Source organism: Eublepharis macularius, chromosome 5 (assembly GCF_028583425.1).
Source record: "Eublepharis macularius isolate TG4126 chromosome 5, MPM_Emac_v1.0, whole genome shotgun sequence".
In the NCBI taxonomy this organism is placed as follows: Eukaryota; Metazoa; Chordata; class Lepidosauria; order Squamata; family Eublepharidae; genus Eublepharis; species Eublepharis macularius.
Window position 1 is genome coordinate 69,045,099 of NC_072794.1, and position 22,425 is coordinate 69,067,523.

At 42.7% G+C, this 22,425-nt stretch overlaps 1 protein-coding gene across 3 annotated transcripts in view; it reads left to right on the plus strand.

Annotated features, from left to right (window-relative positions):
* Positions 1 to 1,569: 1,569 nt before the first annotated feature.
* Positions 1,570 to 22,425, plus strand: part of ERICH3 (glutamate rich 3) — a 91,768-nt gene continuing 70,912 nt past the window's right edge. For all 3 annotated transcript variants that reach the window (XM_054981205.1, XM_054981207.1, XM_054981206.1), the window contains exons 1-2: positions 1,570 to 1,754; positions 18,395 to 18,488. In XM_054981205.1, coding sequence (XP_054837180.1) covers positions 1,735 to 1,754; positions 18,395 to 18,488 — 114 coding nt within the window. In that variant the 5' untranslated portion in view covers positions 1,570 to 1,734. The remainder of the gene's footprint in view (positions 1,755 to 18,394; positions 18,489 to 22,425) is intronic.

Sequence of the window (22,425 nt, forward strand, 5' to 3'; positions counted from 1 at the left end):
AATCAATGGCTAGGACATTCACAGAGCAAAAATACAGTATGATCAACAATTAAGGCATTTAAATGAAAACATATTAAATAGAATACGGTACCCACAAAAATTAAAAATTAGCAAAAGTCCAACATATAGATGAAACCCTTTCTGAATTAAAGCTTAAGTAATATGATCTCTTTAGCAATGTTGAACTACTCAGTTGGAGCATATCTACATCAGCAAACAGCACACAATAGCCTAGTCTATAGTCCTTGTTCCTTACCAAGATATCTCTCTATTTGTTATGACACAGCCATATAATCCAAGAAGAAAACCCTCCTGAATAATGCAGACTTGCATAGTTTGTGGAAAGAAGGAGAGTGGAAGCTTTCCTGACCTCAGGCAGGCCGTTTCACAAGGTGGAGGCTTGTGCCTAAATGGTCAATAACTCATTGCATAAATTCTCCTTGGGGTTGGTTTTCTATCACTGCTTAGTCAACAGAAGCAAGCTGAACAAGTAATCATTCATAATTGAGCATAATTGTATTGGTCCTGCACAGACTGCTAAAGGGCTGATCTCATGTGCGTATCATAACTCAGAGGGAGGGTGCTAAGGGCAACCATTTTAATAGCATGGGATGGTATGGTGTGCCTAATAGCTCAATTAAGCAGAAGTTGCACATGCAGTGCACAACATGAAATATGTTTTCTTGCTATATCGTCTTATAATGCATGCGAAATTGTGTATGTTCATGGATGTCCACAAGGGTAGACAAGGGTGTGTCTAACAGTCAGGTGATCTGCTGTTACAATTAATAGCCCCCCCCCCCCAAAGTTTGTGTTTGGAGTGTCCAGAGTGTAAGATCATCTGAGATTTTCTGTAGTCGATGTGAAGCAGTACTGGAGCAAAACAAGTGGTGCTAGTGAACAGTGAAATGCTGTCCCAGGCAAGCACTTCTGCAGAAGAGGCTTCAGGCCTAGTAGCCTGCTTCTAGTGTTGGGATGAGCTCAGAGAGATCCTTATTCATGCCTCATATGATGGGCCACACCAAACAAAAACATTTCACTAAACTGCTAGCTGCCAAGGAGGGAGCAAACATGCCTCTTACCCCTTCCCCTCCTGTCAGGCATTTTGACTCTTGAGCATTCAAAAGGAAGTTTATAAGCAATATAATGAGCATTCCTGCGTGCCAGAATGCTGCTTGTCTATCTTTCGTTTCTAAGCAATTGGTAACCCTTGGCAGGCACGCAACGTTATGATGAAATCTTAAGAGCTAGAGCTATTTTCCCTGTATCTCCAGAGCTCTCTTGGGGAGCCCAGCTGCAGCTCAGCCTGGAGCTGCCTGCCTTTTGTGCCTCGATCTGTCTGTGTCAGGTTACAGGCTCCTGGGGAACCTGCTTGCAACACTGCACAAATGGCAGCTCAGATTACCCTATCGGCTGAGAGAGCCTCCAACAATCTCCCAATTCATTGGGCAGAGAGAGATTTTTTTGTGTGCGCGCCCACCTCCTTCAAAGCATCACCACGTGGTCCTCCCTTAGCAACGGGATGAGATGGCTTGGTACAGCCAGCTGGGGGCAAGGCTAGGGCTTTGCAGGCTGACTCCTGAGGGGGCATTGACTGGGTTTGGGGCATTGGAAAGAGGCAGATCAGCAGCCTCTAAAATGAAAATTCTCTTTTAAAAGCACCCAGCTTTTAAGCACAAAAAGCTTCATTTCCCTTTTTTAAAAAAATCAGGTAAAAAGTAACATCCTGCAAAAATGAACCATCCACACCCAGGGTAAGTGAGAAGGCTCCAGATACTCAAATGTGTGTGAGAAAGAGGGAGAGTGTATTGCGTGTGTGATGATGTACTTCTGTTAGCTGAAGATGCTTTCAGGCAGCATTTGTCTGCCTGGTGTTTATTCTTCTTTTTTAATTATCCACTTGGTATTTTAAAACTGTTTTTATTTCTGAAAGCTGAGGCCTTTTCTTACCATTACTGAAATGTATTTTTGCTTTTTAAATGAAATACAGACGTGTGGGTATAATGATGATATACATTACTGCAGCCGCTATAGTCAGAGGCAGCAGGAAGTAAACCTCAATTAATGAGAAGGAGTTGAGTGTGTGAAGATAATGCTTGGTGGAAAGTTATAGAGAGCAAAGAATATGAGCAGGAGTAAGGCAGTGGTAGAAGCAGGTAGGAGCAACATAATATTAAAAGCTGTATCTACACTACTGTTGCTGTTGTCATTTATTTTCCTTTTGGTTTACTTATTTGAATACAGCTTTGGCAGAATTTGCTGCTTAACCATTGTGATTCTTTGTGCAAACTGAATGTTAAAATCTACATTCCCTGTTGTGATGAGCTTTGACTGCCTCCCCCACCTTCATTCAGAAATAAATAAAAATATGGCTAGGCCAACTAGTCTTGCAACTAATTCAGGTGTTTTCCCCCCTCCCTTCATCTTGCATTTTATGGCCCTTTTGAGTAAACAACTTTGTTTAATGTTCACATTGAGAGTTCCTGTGTTTTCTAATTAATTATTTGGGAATTGTGAAATCCAGTGTATGGAAATGAACACAAATATAATGAATTCACAGTTGAATATATTTCACTGAATTTGCCAGAGCTCTTGCCTTTTTGGTTGATAATATCTGCGCAGTATTTGATCCTGAGCATATTTTTTAAAAAATGTAGGAGTTTTTTATATTTCAACATGTGTGTCTAGTGAAGACCGAGTGAAAATCTGTAGATTAACTTATTAAAGGCTGATTTTATACATTGTGCATTGGAATATATTTCTGCATGATAAGACTCTTCTGTTTAGAGAGGTTTCACAAATCCTGCCCCCGCAGTGATCCCATCTTCTGTTAATAATGGACCTACCATTAGGGATGGGGCTGTGGCTCAGTGGCAGAGCATCTGCTTTGCAGGCAGAAAGACTTATGTTAAGTCTCTGCTATCTCTACATAAAGGATCCAGTAGCACGTTCTGTGAAAACCACCTACTTGAATGCCTGGAGAACTGCTACTAGTCTGGGTAGACAATACTGAACTTGATGGGCTAATGACTTCATGTGTTCATGTACCATATTGTTGAAGGATAAACAATGTTGAGTAAGGATATACCTCTCTGATTTATGGTTGTTGTGGGTTTTCCGGGCTGTATTGCCGTGGTCTTGGCATTGTAGTTCCTGACGTTTCGCCAGCAGCTGTGGCTGGCATCTTCAGAGGTGTAGCACCAAAAGACAGAGATCTCTCAGTGTCACAGTGTCTTTGAGATCTCTGTCTTTCGGTGCTGCACCTCTGAAGATGCCAGCCACAGCTGCTGGCGAAACGTCAGGAACTACAATGCCAATACCACGGCAGTACAGCCCAGAAAACCCACAACAACCATCGTTCTCTGGCCGTGAAAGCCTTCGACAATACAGGTTTCATTAAGTCCAGTTTGTCAGATTCAGAATGTGTTATTCACTGTTGGCAGATATATAGAGGACTACAAAAGAAAAAAAGTTGGTAAACAGAAGCAAAGTCATTCTTAATGGGTATTGACTGGATTGTGGGCATTTGAAAGAGGCGAAAAAGGCCATGTAGTGTAAGAGGTAGCATTAGATCTGTTGTACAGAAAAATAGAATATTATGGAGAAAAAAATGGTTACCTGACCCACTCTGTCTATGATCCTAGTAAGTTGATTTTCATGTGAAAGAATATTAAAAATGTAATTTCAAACTCTGAAAGGAGTAGAGTTCCAAAAGCACTAGCTTTCATGTATGGTAGAACTTTACAAAGGAATTAGTGACTGGTTCAAACTTATACTGGGGGGGGGGCACATTCAGGCTCCCTCTTATACCTCACGATGTTAAAACTCACCAGGTGATAACTTGTGATAGAATCTATAATTGACAGAATTCTACATCTGTGGTTTTCCTAAAGGAAAGTAGCCCCATTAAGATCTAGACTTTCCAAACCCTTCGCTCTCTGAACCTCTCCTTTCTTCTCCCTGTCCTCCCTGAATAGTCCCACCTGTGGTTCTGTGAGAGATTTTTGCCCCTGGACTACTTGGCTGCCCTCTTCTTTTACTCCTTGTCTTTATCAACATTGTTTGCTCAGAACTCTTTCGCCCCCAGCCCTCTGTCTATATTGTCCCACTTTCATGCCTCCTAGCCTGTCTATTTAATTTTCTTCTTTCTGCCCATACAGTTTCTCCTGATCTTAAGCTTACAATGCTTCAGTGCCCCTTTCATTAGTTCCTCCATGCCTCAGTTCCTTATGCCCTCTTCCTTCTGTTTGTCACATTTTTGTCTTGCTATTCATCCAGTAATCTCTGTGAAGGATGCATGGTTCTCCCATCCACCATCAAGAGGGTGATGGGTCCTGGGTTGCCCAGTAAGCTTTATGGTAGAGCAGGAATTTGAATCCACATCTCCTCAGTCCAGCTGCTACTCCTTCTTATTAAGCCTCAGTCTTTGTACTCACACTACCCTCTGATTTCTCTGCTTTGGTTTATTATGAACTCTGTGCCCTTCCTTAAACCACCCTGCCTTTCCCCAGGTACAGTTCATAGGCCAAATCACCCAAGAATGGCTGCCAAGGATGATACAAAAAGGAGGACATCAATGTACCACAGGGGATCAGTTCACTCCCAACTATTAGCAGTGGTGTGGGCCCAGTTGGTAAAAGGTGTACTTTGCTTGGGGCAACAAAATACCTCAAAGCAGTCCTGCCTTTTCCTACCTTTTAGGAGCCATTCATAGTAATAATAATAACAACAACATTTGATTTATATACCACCCTTCAGGACAACTTAGTGCCCACTCAAAGCGATTTACAAAGTATGCTATTATTATCCCCACAACAAACACCCTGTGAGGTGGGTGGGGCTGAGAGAGCTCCAGAGAGCTCTGACTAGCCCAAGGTCACCCAGCTGGCTTCAAGTGGAGGAATGGGGAATCAAACCTGGCTCTCCAGATTAGAGTCCCGCGCTCTTAACCACTACACCAAACTGGCTCTGCCTGCCATGCAAAACTACTATCTATGTCACGTGCAAAGTTTTAATCACAGCCAAACTGACCCCTTTTCTCACAGAAAATGGATTGCAAGCGTTTCTGACAGCTTTGTTTATTACAGTTAGTTGAATTACAGTTAGTTGAATATTCTGTGCCGTTTCAGCACCCAAGAAGCTTCACAGTCACCACCAGCACTTTAGATGGTTCTAAATAACCCTCTAATGAAGATTAATATGTGAGAAAAGTTATGTCTAATTTGCCATGTCTTTCCATCATTCTAAACCTTGCTTTCTAGGTCCCAGAATGTTGCTGAACCTAAGTCGACTGAGTAAAAAACACACCCTTATGGTCTCGCTTGATTATTCTCTCACAATCTGAGTTGGCAGCAAGTGTATCTTTTCATGTTGCCAGTTTTACTCAGCTGCACAAAGGTGACTTTTACTGGAACAAGAGTCACCCCTTCTCAGTTAGTGAAGTAACTAAGATATCTATAGGGATTGGTAAGCAAGTTGTATTTCTTCATTGGCATTCATACATCCAAAGATCAGTTATTTTTGGTTTTGATGTAATTTTGTGGGCAAGGTATAAGTGAGTTTTTATGGTTGATTATAAATAATATTAACTTCTCTGTTAAACATAGATCTAGGCCCACTTTAAATGTGATCCTGGTGTGGCAGATAATTTCCAGATGCAACTGTGCATGCGCTCAGAGTATTGTTCAAACTGTGCTGTAATCCATACAAAGTACTTTATTTATCATGTTAGCACAATACCTACAAAGGCTTTGGATATTTGGGGTGCAAACTATGTACATGTAGCTGCTATGTATGGATTATAGCATAGCTAAAATAAGACATTAAGTATGAACATAGCTAACAATGAAGCTCTTTTACCTTGCCAGCATGTCAGTCCTTATTCTTTTTGCAGAAATTGCATTTATCACCATCTGGAAATAATGCAAGATTGGTTAGGGTACTAAAGCTATTAAACCTAAGAGGGTACCATTGTGGTTGCTTCTCATTACAGTTTAAGTGTAAAAATGGCAATAAACTGCAATTGTACAGTATACAGCATGGATTTTAATTCCCGGTGGCTGACTCTGATGATCAATAACAGATTCTTTCACATTGTTTCTTCAGTGTACCGTTGCTAACTTAATTACACCATGAACAATTAGCCATGAAGATCTTGTTTCTAAAAAATTCTGTCAGAGGCTTACAGCAGCTATGTTCAAATTCACTTTCAAATCAATAAAAACAGTCATCAAAATTTGTTACAATAGACGTTGTTTGAGCTACAGCTACAGAATGTAATGTACTTTGACACTAGTAAAGGGCAGACACTGCATGTGAATCGTATGTTTCAAGTTCTTTATATTTTGCCAAAGGGAGAGGACTTCAGTTTGATAACACTATAACTCAGTGTTGCTGTCCTATGTTTTCCTAAGATTAGCCATGTACCTCTGGTGGTCACATGGCTTCTTCAGCATGTGCTTTCCTAGTAAGGAACTCTGGGTAGGTTAAAACTAGACACTACATGCAGAAGCAGGGGGCTGTGAGATTGAACAAAGTTACTTCCTTCTAAACCCATTGATAGAGAGGGGATGGAGAATGCTACTTAACCCTTTTTTGCTCTAGCTGTTTTCCCTAAATCACACACCCCCTGCAGCTGAAGAAAAGATAAAGGGGAAGCTGATTGCAGGGAACATTTTAAGTGAGTGATGAATAGGGTTGCCAGGCCTCCTCAACCTCCAGGCGGGGGATAGGGGCCTGGCACTTACCTTGGGGGAGAGGGGGAGCACATGTGCAAAGCGCGTGCGCCCCCCCTACAGGTGCGATGACTCACTTCAGAAGTGACATCATCGCGCAGCCCTTGGGAGTACGTCCAGGCTCCGCAGGGGCTCAAAACGGGCCCCATCTGCGCTGAAACGGGCCCCTTTTTGAGGCACTGTGGAGCGCTGGAGCACTTCTGCGCTCTGCAGCACCTGAAAACGGGCCCGTTTCAGCATCGATCAGGCCTGTTTTTGAGGCGCTGCAGACTGCAGGAGCACTTTTGCACTCTGCAGTGCCTCAAAACGGGCCTGATCTGCGGCAGAACAGGCCCGTTTTCGAGTGCTGCGGAGCGCAGGAGTGTTCCTGCGCTCCACAATGCCTCAAAACTGGCCCGTTTCACGCCAAAACATGAAACCATGGATTCTGTTTTGCCATGGATCGGGCCCATTTTCAGGTGCTGCAGAGCACAGGAGCACTTCCGTGCTCTGCAGCGGCCCTGATCTGGGCCAAAATGGGCCCGATCCCGGTGGCTGCTGCGCATGGGAGCGTGCAGCACCGCAGCGGAGCCCAAAGGGAAAGTGTGTGGCCCCCCACCAGATAGGTAAGTGGGGGGTGGGGGAGCAGGGACAGGGGACCCCCGCTCCAACTGGAGGTCTGGGACCCCTAGTGATGAACAGGAAAGAAAGTGTTAAGCACTCTTTCCTCTGCCATTCCTCCATTTAAACTTGTTGCCTCCCAAACTGCCCGCTGCTTAAATTTTGAGAAAGTTACATACCTTCTACTTTGTGTGGTATGTTGTTTGCTCCACAGTATTTTCTGGAGGAACCTATGTGCTTTTAAAGGGGTGATGCAGTTGGGCCTGAAGAAAGAATTCAAGTTGGACTTGAAGTGTTAGTGATGTCAAGGCTCAGATATAAACAGCATGCTGTTGGAAGTAGTCTTCCAGATAGATTTGCCCCAATTTTGTTCTTAACCTGGTTTTCATGTGCATGGGAGGGTGAGAGTAGCCTAAGGTGGAATAAGATGGCATTTTCCCCTTGTAACACAACTCATCAAGTGTTCTTGATTTAATTATCTATTGGGATATGATTTTTCCAGAGCATTCAGGAGATGGTTTTAGATAATCCCAGGCTACCCTAGGTTATTGTTCCCCAGGTATGATCTCAGTGGCATGGGTTTCACTGCTATGGTCTGAGCATGGCTATCTCTTATGTGCAGCACAGCCTATAGTGTCTTGACTTCAACCTTTTCTCTTTTCCTGTACAAAACATGGAGTCTCATCGTCCTGATTTTCTACCGTATGCATAGGGTAAACTTCACACTGGAGGAATTTTTGTTAACACCATGGTAGGCAGCATACATATAGGGGTCAGGACTTGTACCTTCTGGAAGGCAGGCTCTGGCAGAGTAGACTGGGCTAGAGATCGAGAAAATGCTTCCCGTTCCCTAATGGAAGGAAGGTTAACTTCAAACTAAATGAGAGAGAGGGGATTTGTGATGAGAGAGGTTATGCAATCTGCTTTTTATTGTCCATCTGAGAGATCAATGAGAATCATATTTCTGAGGTCTGTTGACATCTTTAATTTCAGGGTCAAATACTCCCCCCTCCTCAGTTGTTGCATGCCCTGGTAAAGAAAACAGTCCATGGATAAAGAAAGCAGGAGATTTATGCAGAGACATTTGTATACAAAACCAGAGAATGCGGTTATGGATATAGCCGGAAATACAAGGGGACAATTGCTAGGTTTGATGTCTCTGCACAAAAGAACAGAGCCAGCTGGGCCCCACAGATAGACATGCTTTGACGGGAGTCTGCAGGCCCAGGACAGAACAATCTTGGAGTGAGGTGAAAGACAAATTGTATAGCTTTGTATAGATTCCAAGAGCCGTATCAATAGTTACTTTGTGTTGAGCTTCTGAAGATGGCACAAATGTCTAACTTTGCAGAAGGGGTGATTCAAGGAGAAGTGTATTGGTTGAGCAGCAAAAAGATAATCGTATGTCTGAGAAATTTGTAATCACTAATTTAATAAAGACTTTGTTAAGATAAAAAGTAGCAAGAATGAACCAACAATTTTCGTATATTTTGAGAAGATGCTTCAAATACAAATAACCCAGTATGATTTTTGAAGTAATAAGATAATTAGCCAAGAATATGGGCCCTTATCAAGTGGGACAGTTAGTTATTGTTAGGAGGTAATGTTAAAATCCTATACATATGAGAAGTTGAACTGATTTGGAGCCTTTCTATAAGTGGCTCCTTGTGATCTGTGTTGGAGTAAGATGCTCTCTCGAAGTCATGTAACTGCTCTCCTTTAATAAACTATGAAATAATGATAGATGGCCTGATTTTGCTGTTGATTCAGCCCATATTAAGAATGCTGAATAATCATATTTTAATAAAGGTTTAGAATGGAAGCAGAGAATTTCTAATAGCATTTACTTGTGTACTAAAGCATTATTGAGGTATATCTCTAGGCAGGAGTGAAAATGATTTGCTATAGAAAAGTGAACTAGATGCTTAGGGTTTCTTAAGTGCACACCTATATCTGAATGAGGTCTGACCAGAACACTGTGGGCAAGGACACCCTAACCTCTGCTGCTTTCTATGCCCTTTCCTATTTTTTTCTAGCATCTTTCACCCAGCCTGGTTAACTTCCAGGATCTGAGCCTGGCTGGAATAAAAATACTGCATGTACCAGAGCAAAGCCAAACAAGAAAGGACAGAGTTTGTGGCTCACTGCACTGCACCTATAGTTTCTGTTTGAACATAGATTCCCTTCCCCCAATCTTTTACTTAGGGGCTCTGAGAAAGAAAGAAATTCTAACTTACGTGCTCATTCATTAACCCCTATGTCCATATTGAAAGTGAGAATTTCAATTGCCTATAAGATCCAGAAGCCTTCTTCTGTCTGACTGAAAGTTAGTGCTTGGGTCAGGGGCAGTACTCTGAGAATGCCATAGAAAACAAAACCCCCAAAAAGTTACAGCTGGAAATGTGTTGATCATTGAAACTAATATAAAAGAACAGAATAAAGAATCCAAATGGGCATGATAACTACAATAAAGCAAAAGAATAGTAAAGTAGAACATGAATTGAAAATAATGCAAATAAAACTTCTGAACATATCTCTGTGAAGAGATTTTATTAAGGTAGAGTGAACTTTGTTCAAACATAAGTGTCTATCTTTGGGGTAGATATGGGAAAATGCTTTGCGTTTACAATGGCATTTTCTTGCAAGGATCTTTTCTGGCACTAGTAGGGTGTGTGTTTAAGTTTCATTAATTCTAGTTGAAAAGAGCCCTATGGGCATCACTTTCAAAACAGTCTCCCTTCAGTATTTCTATAAAAAGCCATGCTTGAGGAATGTGCTAGAGGCAGAACTAGGCTTGTTTAATATATACAGAATGAGGGTTCAAATCATATATTTCAGTTCAACAATAGAATGGTAGTTGCAGGTTCACACAGCCTTAAATTTGCCTCTGATCCACACAGAAATGGAAAGGGAGCCTAATCCTTCACCCTCTACATGATTACAATATTCCAAACTATTCCCATGGTGCTATTAGCATTTTAAGATGAAAATATGTGCCTTTTAAATAATGTCTTTTCTCTTTCAAAATGTTAGCAGAGTGGGAGGATTGGTTTCAAGTAGTGAAACCAAGTGTGAATTGAGGCAGCCTCAGCCTGCAGTTTGCATTGATTTTATTACTGGAACAAGATGTGTGATCTTTGTAAGCTAACATTCATTTTTCTGTTCTTTAAATGTGTCTTATTCTATGATCGCCCCCCTCGCATCCTAAAACACAAAATGATACGGCACAAAGAAGCTAAGTTTGTCTTTGTTGTATCATAAGCAGAGCCTATGCCATGCATGTTCAGACTCATACAGATCTTTAGATGCATTTTTGTCCAATAACCTGATATGCTTTGTTTTATATTGATCTGTTGGGTAAAGAGTGACTCAGAAAGACTTTAATATTCTTTAAAAAGGCAATTTTTACTGGTGCCTTTTGGCTTCAAAACCTTTCCCCCTGTCTGTGCATACTGTTTGCAATCTTGTTAAGGGGTGGGGGAAGGTGCTGAGATGGCAGCAATTTATTTCCTGGAAAGGTTGGGTCAGATGTTTATCCAATACTGTAACTGATGCCAGAATGTTAGTAATACACAACTTAAATGCCACTTGTAATCGATGTAGGGCCCATTCATCCTTGACCATAACTACAGGAAGTAGAATAAAGTGTCAGAAATCAGGAATCATGTGATAAGGAACGAGCAAGTGCTAGAAGTGGTCCTGAATGAACTGGGAGAGCAATTGCACCTGCTCGTTATGCCACTAACTGTCTCAGGAGGTTGTACATCAGCATGAAGCACCAATGTAACTTATGGGCAGAGACCATTTGAGAGAAATGAAGAACTGACTCCACCATTCCCTAGGGCTCCGAGGCAATTTTTGCTTCCCTCTTGTATGTCACCTGAAGTGTTCTGGGGAGTTTTCTTCTTCATAATGTTTGTACCAAGAGCTCCATCCTACCCCCTTGTGCTGGCAAGACTATATAAACAGATCAGATACAGTCATCATAACTTGCCATAAGGATAAATACAAATGATAACCACAGTTTCCATGTCTGGATTCCCAATGTGGTACATCCTCCATTCAGCTGAGACTGGGCTGATGCTTTAGAAGAAATGCATTTTAACCATGCTGCTCAAATAAGGTGGATGACTTTGTGTCTTGAAAGTAAACTAAAACATCCTCTAAATTAATTACTTTAAAAAATTAAACTCATTGTTGACAATCGGTCACTTTGGAGTTTATTCCCTTCCCCTCTGTTTTTTGTTTCCTTTCTTAAACCCCTCCCACCCCTCAGTTTATTTACTTGTTGTAAGGAAGTTGTGTTGCTCTGTACAATGTCTGGATCAGGTAACATAAGAAGCATGTTGTTCATTTGTGCTGTCTTTCCAACTCTGCAAACCTAATATCTCTACCGGGGGGAGGTAGGGGTTGGCTGTTAGCACCTGGAAACAGGAGCCTTGTTTAGGCGTTCAATAATTTGTGTGTGTTTGAATGAAAGGTGCACGTTTCATCAAGAGGATGGAAATGATACCCACAAGTAATCAGTGGTGCCATATTAAATTGTACAGAGTTGGTATTCCTGGATGGAAAGGGGAGCTGGTATCTGTTTGAAGTGCTAAGACAGTCCATTGTTTAATTTCTAAAATAAAAGGGACTGGGGTTCGAGCATGTTTAGAGTTTGTATCATTAATACTAGCAGGTCTTGCCTGTAATCCAGTGAGGAGGACATATGCTGTACTGACTGTAATTAGAGGCAAAATAGAGGCTTTTTGTGTCTGCTCAATGGCACTTTCTACCCTTTATTATAACTGTTTCCAGTTTCCATGAATTAGTAACATGTTATGATGGACCCCCTCCCCCACCCCTTCACTCTTCCCACTGTGAGGCAGATTTTCCCATCAAAGTTCAGTTTCCCTGCATTGACTGAGTAGACCCAAAGAGTGTTGTTGTTGTTTGTGGTTTGACACACAGAACTAATTTTGACTTTTAGCCGAGCCCAGGAACTTGATGGGGGGAAAGCAGGAGCCCCTTTCCTTTTATGCATGGAAATGACACTAGAGACTGTATCACATTCAAAAAAGAAATAACTTTATTTAACAGGCAGATACTGAGTAAATATAGTCAGGGGATGGAAATGTGGAGGTAAAATTCTGTTGGTATTACAGAATCTTTGTGCATTTAACTTATTCCTTTCTTGAAACTAGAGAGTATTTTTATATCCCCTTCACAACAGACCCAGGATCCTTCTCAGAGCCAATACCCCTTTGAAACTGGGCAGGAATTAATCTTCTTCTCGGAAGATATAACCTTTCTTCTTTTTGATTTGAAAGGGAGTCTCAACCCACTATCCAATCATTCTTGCCCCAAACACACTCCCAGTTCTCTGGTGTCTGTGAGCCTCTCTACACAAGATTCCTTGGTGCATGTTCGTCAAGTGTAGGGAGAGGTGATGTTAGATGGGAAGCACAGTTTAAAAAAAATAGAGCCAATGGAGATTGCTCTTCAGAGAGTTTGTTAATTTCATCTTTGCCTCCCCAAGGCTCTGTCAATTTCACCTCTCCAGTCTAAAATGGTATGGGATCGCACCCAGAGGGCAGTGAGGAATGGAAAAGGTATGGAGCTGCCTTCCACAGCCATGCTTGGACCTGGAAAGGTTACAATGGGCTGAAATTTTCCTTCTAGCATTTCACAGCTTCTTCACACAGCTCCAGTGTATAGCAAAGCCACCAGCTCTGTCTTTTTAAACTACTCTTCCTGGTTAAAATTGTATCTCCGTACAGGTGTTCTTCACATGTCAGATGTCTCATGTAGAAAGAGACTCCGTGCACAGCATACTTTAGCATATGCTGACTCTTAGACTTTAAATTCTTAGGTAGGAGTCTTCCTCAGAACAGTAATACTACAGTTAAGGCAAAGGAGGCTTTTCCCTTCAATCTAAACCCTCAGCACTTAGTTGACCATAAAGTGGTTTTTTTTAAGCTGGTGCTGACCAATCAGAGAATAGGGAGCAGCCTGTCACACAAGTTCTCCATTCTAGGGAATAGTTACTCCTCCTCTGAGCTCTCTGGTTGTGCTGCACTGCAAAAACATGCTGTTAAGTGCAGTCCATCACACGTGTCCTGCTGATTCCTGTGAGGGATAAGCAGGTTGATGGTAAAGAGTGAGGCATTGTCTTTTACTGGCAAAGATACTCCAACTGCAGCACACTACTCACAGTACAGCCCCCTTACCTACACACACATTAGTCCAGGTGGGTCCTGAAACCCTAGGAATAAATTTTTCTGAGGACCACTGCTGAGTGGGGAATGTGGGAGAAACCAGCAGCTGTCAGAGCTTTTCACTTCTAATTTCTGGATCCACCCCACCATGAGTGTTGAACATTCTCTGATAATGTACTGCTTGTGCAGTGTACGTGCTGTGGGTGCCTCATCTCTATCATTCCAGTATTTGAAGTGAGAGGGAAAAAAAGAAGCGGGAGATGTCTTCATCTCAAACTAGGTTAGCCTGTGGTCCACCACTATTTAAGATGCTGCATAAACTGTACTACCAGGGCTTTTTTTCAGGGGGAACGCAGGGGAACGGAGTTCCGGCACCTCCTGAAAATACTTGGCAATAGTACTTGAAAATAATATGATTTCAAAGAATCCCATGTGTTTCTTCCTCATTTCCCTATTGAGAGTTCCGCCACCTCTTTTCCCAGAAAAAAACCCCTGTGTGCTACTATAAATGAAGTTAAAAAACACTGCTAAACATGTCTTAATATTTGGTAGTTCTGGTGTGATCCTGAGCCTTCTGTGAATGGTTTTCATCCATTGAAAAAGGAGATGGTTTTAGGTAACCCTGAAAAGAAGTAGGAGGGAATCTTACCCCATCTCATCTCGCTTCAAGCCATGCTCTCTGTCTACTGTTTTTATCCTATCCTTAATTCCAGAAGTTTAGGGCATCATAAATTGATGTTCCTTCTTCCACTATATCCTCAAAACTCTGTGAGGTAGGTTACCATGTTCATAATAAAAAATAGGTTAAATCTAAACTATCCAGACATACTTTATGGGCACATATGAGCAACTGAGATAGCTGCCATCTCTTTTAGAATTAGTAACAGCTTCCATTCTAAGATTATGAGATACTGAAGGTCTACTGTAATGAGATTTACAGATTTACCGTGCAATCCTAAACAGTTATACCATTCTAAATCCACGGAGTCAATGAGCTTAGAAGTGTAACTCTGTTTAAGATAGCACTGTTACTCTATTAAGCACTACAGCCCTATCTCTAGCTTTCCAAATTCACCACAGGACTCCTTTGATCTTGTAATTCAATTGAGTATTTATTAAGGATAAAGCGTTCATGTTTGAAATGAAACATAAGGAACTAAATGAATTGGCAGCTAGGGCTGTTCCATCCCTGAGATGTCTGAGATTAATCGGGCTTTTAACTTGCTATTCAGGCCATAAAATATTGTGAAGGAAGTAAATAAAAGTGTACTGGTTAAGTTTACTCCCCCCACCCCCATCTCTATGTGTGTATTACACCAGTGCCAGGTGACACTATGAATCAACACTTGGCGTAATTGCTCTAATCTGGCAGTTTCAGATGCAAATGCAAACAAATGGTATAAAGAAAGTAACATAAAACAGTTGCTATAGCACCAGTGTTTAATTACCACGCATAACATAGCAATCTAAATCATCTGTTTAAAGTTGGATTTATCTGGTGTAGGCAACCTGTGGCATTACTGCGAAATTCAAAACAAACGTCCTGTAAGTCTCTTGCCTTTGTTATATTTTTTCCTGAAGAGAATATTTTTATTCCTCCTGTGTTTACCATGGCTCAACATCCTTGTTGCATGTTTTCAAAGCCTTAAAATTAATGTGTAGAAAGAAAACAGGGACATGGTAACTAAGTCATAATAGTACTACATTATTTAGAACCCACTGGTAAAAGTTGCCTTGGTTTGCTCAAAATCTAGAGATAGGGTTGCCAGGTACCTGTAACCTTCCACCAGGAAGGGGAGGGACCTGGCACTTACCTCGTGCCAGGAGTGTGGTGCTCCTTCGTGCATGCGCTCCGGCACCTGCGTGATGATGTCAGTCCCTGGAAGTTAGGTGATCGCTAGGGTTGCCAGATCCCTATACTCTCCCAGCGGGAGGGGGAGACCTGGGAATTACTATGCCAGTGGCGAGGTCTTCGTGCAGGAATGCTCCCACAGCTGGTGCAGCACCGTCACTTCCAGAAGTTACGCCGCCATGCCTGTTGGGAACACATGCATGGCATGTGTTCCTGAGGTGCCTGCCAGTGGAACTTGCCACCTCCTGCCGACCATTGGCAGGTTGGTGGACAAGGTGGCAAACCCCCAGGAGTTTGCCCACCATCAGTGGGCACCTGGGAACTCTAGTTGTCGTACCAGCCATGTAAGCAGTCCCATGCAAACTCCGGGAGCTGCCACCTCCTGCTAACCACTGGTGGGTCGGTATGCAAGGAGGCAAACCCCCTAGAGTTTGCCTGCCACTGGCAGGCACCTGAGAACCCTAGGTGGAGGGCAAGCGCCATGTCATGGTGAGGGGCACCTGCTGAGAGGGGTGAGAGGGGAGCATAGGAGGATCCTAGCTCCTCTCCAGAAGCTTCTTGTGGTCAACGTTGCCATTCTTTGTTGGGCTGTGGAGGTGATGGAAGGCCTCCCTCTTTCCCTTGGTGCCAGCTGTTGCTGAGGTGCTTGTCACAACTTTGGAGTGGTTGGAACCAAGGTCCTTGAAGTACTGCCACTTTCTGTAAATAGTCTCTGTGGAAATGCAGCATATAAATCATCTAAATAAAATAAACAAACAGCAGTAGCAGGCTTTGCCCTGATTTATACATTTTACTTTTCAGGGTTTGTTATGAGCCTGGGCCAGTGTAGTGATGCCTAGTGGCTGTAGATGCCCTGTACTTGAAAGACTACTAGGATTGCCAGGTCCCTCTCACCTCCTGCTGGGAGGTAGGGAGAGCTGGTACTTACCTCGTGCTGCTCATGAGGATCCTCTTCATGCACATGTGCCCTGAGGCTAACACAATTACATCACTTCCATTAGTGATGTCATCATGCTGGCCGCATGAGTGCTCCTATGCTCTGCATGGGACCCAAATCAGCATGAGTGCTCCTATGCTCTGCATGAGTGCTCCTATGCTCTGCATAGGACCCAAATCAGCCCCAAACAAAGTGTGAGAATGCTCCCATGGCTGGTGTGATGATGTCAGTTCTGGAAATGACATTGGCATGCTGGTTGGGAGCGCACACACAGCGCACTTTCCTGAGGTGCCTGCTGGTACCGGACAGCCTCTGGGAGCTTGCCCCCCCCCAGCAATCGGTGGACGAGAGGGCAATTCACCAGGAGTTTGTCCGCCACCAGTGGGCATCTGGGAACTCTAATGACTACTGGGCCTACATTTCTCAGGCCCCCTTTAGACCCTGTGATTGGTTAATAGGGAATTTGGAGAGAAATAATGCACCTGTCGAGTAGGGAATGGTCCCTTGAAGGAAGGGATAAAAGGCCTCTCCTAAAATGGGAGGGTATTCACTCCTAGGGAGCAGAGCTGAGGAGAAGCTGCTGTAGATGGAGGAATCCCTCATCCAGAAAAGGTGAGTCAGATCGAAGCCGATTACCAGGAAACAGATAGGAACAGTTTAGTTAGACTTGTTAGGATGCTTTATTTTGTTTGTTCATCTACTTTTACTGTTCTCATTATCTTACATTTTTTTTGAATGTCAGTTGTTGCTAGACTTCTTAAATAAAATTGTTTATTATTCTGCCTACTTCCTCATGCCTCATTTGGTCACTCATAGGGTTTCTGGGTGCCCACCAATGGCGGGCAAACTCCTGGAGATTTGCACCCTTGCCTGCTGACCTGCTAGCGATTGGTGGGAGGTGGCAAGCACCTGGAGGTCACCTGTCACTGGCAGGGACTCCAGAAACATGTGCGGCATGCGTGCTCCCAGGGGGCCCAATGATGTCACTTCCAGAAGTGACATTGTTGCACTGGCTGCAGGAGTGCTCCCACAATTTGTTTGGTGCCAATTTTTGCCCCAAGTGGTCTGAATTGGCCTCACATGAAGTGTGGGAGCACTCCCGTGGCTGGCGCAATGATGTCACTTCCAGGAGTGACATCATCGTGCAGCTGCCAGAGCACCAGCACGTGCTTTATGTGCAGATGAAGACACACCACACTGCCAGCGTGAGGTAAGTGCCACACCCCTTCCACCGGTGGTATATAGGGCAACCCTAGTCCCACATAAAGTAAAATCTACTGGAAAAAAGGAAAAAAAGGGGGGGTGTCAGGTGAGTGCTCTGGGCTGTTCTATGAAAACCTGTACTACAGTGGTGGCAGTGTGCAGAGAGCTTCCCTCGTCCACTGCCTATGGCATGGTTCCTTATCAAGGGCCCTAAACACATGCACAGAGCTTCTATATGTATGTTCCAATCTTCCCACATAGGTTGGGGGGCGGGAAGTGAAGCTAGTGGCCACAATCCCATTTTCTCCCAACGTGTCTAGAATGTCTGAAAGAAATATATGGTGTCAACAGCAGTCATAGATCTTTACACATCCAGGATTACCTTTATTGGTTCATGAGTTTCTGATGTATGCACATATTTTACACTTTATCATTTAAACTTTATTGTGTGTATCAAACCATCTGCAAACTTCGCAGAGCTGTATTTTCCTGTTTACCCCTCCTGCTACGTCTACCTGGCCCCCCAATATTGTTCCTGGGAATTCATTAGAACCTCAGGACCAGCATTGCGGACAGAGTGGGGGAGTCAGGGGGAGGAATTGGTGGAAATTGCTGGCCCATCTTTTGCAAATGGACATACCATATAATTGGAGGAACTACATGGTTGGATATGTACTAGGTTGGATACATGTTAATGCATTAGCTGTGGGAAACAGTATACCCACAACAAATGTAATTGTTGTGTCAGGCTAAAACTACTCTCCTGAAGATTGTAATTTAGATATCTATTATTTGGCAACTGTTGATTTTTTTCAAGAAAATTTTCTGAGTTCGTGCTGTATTTTCATTGGGACTTCATTTGTTTCAGATTCCTTGCAAACTACAACAGCCTAACAGACAAGTACCTGGCAGGCTATTTCAGCAACACCAGGATAAGACGTCACCTGCAGAGATCAGGGCTGGTAGGTATACAGATGTTCTTTGCAGTGTCTCTAGATGTAACTTATGCTGTGACAATTTTACTGCTCTGTTTTGTTCTCTAAGAAACAAACAAAGCAATTCGAACCTTTAGGGATAATTTTATTTACAACTCAAAATAAGTTTGCTGCATGAAACAAGACTAGCAAAAATGTTTGTTGGTGCCATTTACTCCCTTTACTACAAATGTATAGTAACATGCCTTTTCACATTCTCACAACTGTTATCATTCATAGTGACAGCTTTCAATTTTAACCAATTAATGTGGCTGCATTGTATGGCATTCTAGGCCCCTTGAGGGCTGAACTGCAAATTACATGTTATTTCCTGGTATGTTTTTCCTGATTTCTTTTTAATAAAATTTAGTTGTATGGGATTTGATTTAAAGAGGGAGGCTGGTGAGAGAGAAGGTATTTAACTGTGGGACTACAAAGAATATATAGTTTGCCATAAGGCTGCAATCTTGTTCATGGTTTCTCAAGAATACGTGCAAATGAAGTCACTGGGACATACTTTTGAGAAACCATGTGTAGCACTGGATAGTAGGGGTATGTGTAACAAAAATCCTGAACTGTAAAATTCACAAAAATAACAATTTCCAGGTCTTACTTGTGACTCCCTAGAATGTAGACACTAGTCCTAGCTGCTTGGTAGTCTGGAAACCCCTCCGTGAAAAAAATCCATGTTTTTTTCCAACTTCCAGAATTTACTAGCAATACAGTGTGAGCTTGCATTTCACTTTGAATCTGTATTTATATTCTTGGAGCACTTTCCCCCTCTAATCAGATTGTTGCAAGGGAGGAGTAGTAAAGACATATTTCTAGTTCTAAACCTGTGTGTAGTGAAGTGCAGTAATTAGACTGTTTGACTAGGATCTGAGAGACCTGGCTTTGAATTCCTGCGCTACCATGGAAGGCTCCTGGGGACTTTGGTGAGGCACTCTCTCTCAGGTTAATCTCATAGAGTTGTTGTAGTAAGGATAAAGTGGAAGAAGAAAGAATGATATCCTTGAGGTGCTTTTAGGGGGGAAAGTGTGGTTTAAATAAATAACCACATTTCATAAAAGTCCCTTTTGTTCATGCATTTTGTCTATTTCAGCATATCTTTCATAATGCTGGCAATTGTACTCTTGCTGCTCCAAAGTTCTATTTTCCCTCCATATTGAAGCCAAGAGCATTGCTGTCACTTTATTTTGGTTTCAGAGATTTCATATAGCTAAATATAATTGATAACACAATAGTAACATGAAACTAAGGTCGAATCCACATTACTCATTCTAAGTCGCATGTTCCCCGCATTCCCCACGCAATCCTGAGTGCCGGTCACATTACCTCATTAAACAGACGCATTTCATTCGCATTTCTCCCGAATATGTGGTCACAGGTTTTCAACGGGAGTTTCACGGTGGCCGTGAACGGGCCAATGTGCAATTTACGCAGTTTTTAAAAAAACCACCCCCCTTCCTGTCTCTCCGGCCGTTCCGAGAGTTCCTATTGGCTGATTCAACTTGCAAGTGCTCCGTAGTCTGCAAAAGACTGTTTTTGACTTCATAGCATTGGATTTATTGATTATGCTGTCTCTGAATCAAATCTGGTAGTTTGAAAAATCATTTTGGGGTGAATCCATCCTCAGAACGGACTCGCGAAACTTCCTTTTTAACTGTTTTTTATGTTTTTTATTTTATATTACTGTAATATCGAAATTATGAAACTTCAGTAAAATTCAGGCACTGAACTGTCCTGCATAGGAAATGCCCACAAAAGCTTCCCACATGCTTCCAAATTTCCAAAAAAGAAACGGGAGAGAGCCATCAGTGCTGTCAGTGGGGGAAAGAGAGGCATCGTTATCTTCAATGATGTTTCTTTATAAGGCAGGATCGAAATAACGGAAAAGTGCGCTCAAAAAAATTTTAAAAAATGGGTGGAGAAAAAAAGGTCCCGCCCAAAAAAGCGGTTTTCGAGCGGCCGTGTGACCGGAGGGACGCGCGAGAAAGACGGATTGGAAGCAGGAATGTGAACGAAGAGGAAAAAATCGTGGATTGGAGGCAAACGGAAGATATCCGATAAACATGCGGGTAATGGGTGAATGTGGATTCGACCTAAAGCCAGATGAGTGCAAGTGCCATATTAAACTAGTCCAGTCATTAAAAAAATAATGATGTTCAGTTATCTCTGGAAATCTTTGAAAGTGACCATTATTCTGGCACCTTACTGTCCATGTTTGACCATTATATGCAGCAAGAGAAGGGAAGAAGTTTGAAGAACTGAAGAGAAAGAGAGTGATTAAGTAGCTGCTCTGGTACCATCCAACCAGAAGTGCCCACCCATACTTCCATTGAACAGAATTGTCTTATAGACATTTCTTTGTACAGTGTCTCCAAGAATTATTGCACTACTTCCACTGACTTGGAGTTCTTGATAATATATATGGGGGAGGGGGATTGCTTGCTGCTTCCTTGTCTCATCTGGAGCTATGCTTACCTGCCTATTAGGCACAGGGGCAAACATTGGATGTTCTCAAAGTAGGAGCTGATGATTGATTGGGAGGAAGTGGCTACATTTCTTTCTTCCTCTGATGCATGAAACCAAAATAAGAGAGGTTGATGTTTCCTGCCTTCCCTTTTGTATCTTTATCCCCCATCCCTCCTCCCCCACAAAAAAACCAGAGGAGGAAGTGACACCCAGTAGTGGAGAGTATGATCACTGATGGATAGGCTAAACACTTTCTCCTGTTTGTAGCTTTCCCCCAATATTGCCAAAAGGGGGAATATTTGGGGATATGTATTGGGAAGGAAGTAATATACTTAAAGATCCAGAATGAGTCAATATAATCAGTCCCCTTAACTATCCAGTCACTGAGTGAGTGTGAGTAAGAACTGAGATGTGGCAAACCATAGGAACATTGGCCTTAGACAGAGGGAAGGAGATTACCTGTTTCTTCTCCTCTCAGGCTCCTTCCTTCCTTCCTTCTCTATTGCCTATGAGGATCCTTATTTTCTACTCACAGGACACAGCTGAGGCATCACACCACATGCTAATTGTCTTTTTATTCCCATCTCTGCAGTCTGTAACAAAATAGAACACCTCCTAAGGACAGAAATAGGTCAATTTTGCAAATCTGTATTTTAAAAATCTTGTCCTGTACCCTTGATAGTGTAAGCGGTCGGCCCAGCCTCTGCCATTTTAATAGCAGTTTTATATATGGCTGCTTGTAATATTAAAAATGTTCAGGCTTCTGGAGTTAAAATGGCTGCTGTTTGGCCACCAGAGGACCTCCAGCAGTTGCTGAATCCCGCCCGGGAGAACATGGCATGAATGGAATGCCACACAGAATGCAGAGTAATTGAGAAGCGATCGGATTTACTATCTCTCTGGTCCCGCAGGTGCCCAGTGCAACAAAGGTCTTGCAGAGTCATCTCCACTTAACACATTCTTTTCCCTTCTTCCATGATGAGATCTCCTGTCCTTGATTGAGGAGCTAATCAAATGACATTCATAAGTATATACAGTTGTTCCTGGGAGAGAACAGTCCCTCCCTAAAAGTACTTAACCTAGCTCTGGTGGACTTCATCAGCAAACTATCCTTTTTGTGCAGTGCTAGAACTAGTTTTACATTTGTATTCACACGCTCTGGCAGCTACCCATCAAGGCAATCAAATCCTTTGTCTAACCCAGGAACTAACCGTTGGAGCCTTTGTTCTAACAGCTAGGTGGGCTGTTCCACCTCAGGGCACATTTAACCTATAAAGGTAGAACTCTGGCCCCATTCAAATAGTTCACGCTTCCAGATCCATAAGTGTTGTTCCCTTGAGGTTTGCCCAAGCCTCTTGCTCTCTTGGCCAAGGATGCTGGCATTTGAAGCTACCCTCTTCTCTGTGGACTGGACCTCCCTCCCCAGGATAGGTAGATATATTTGCTCCCT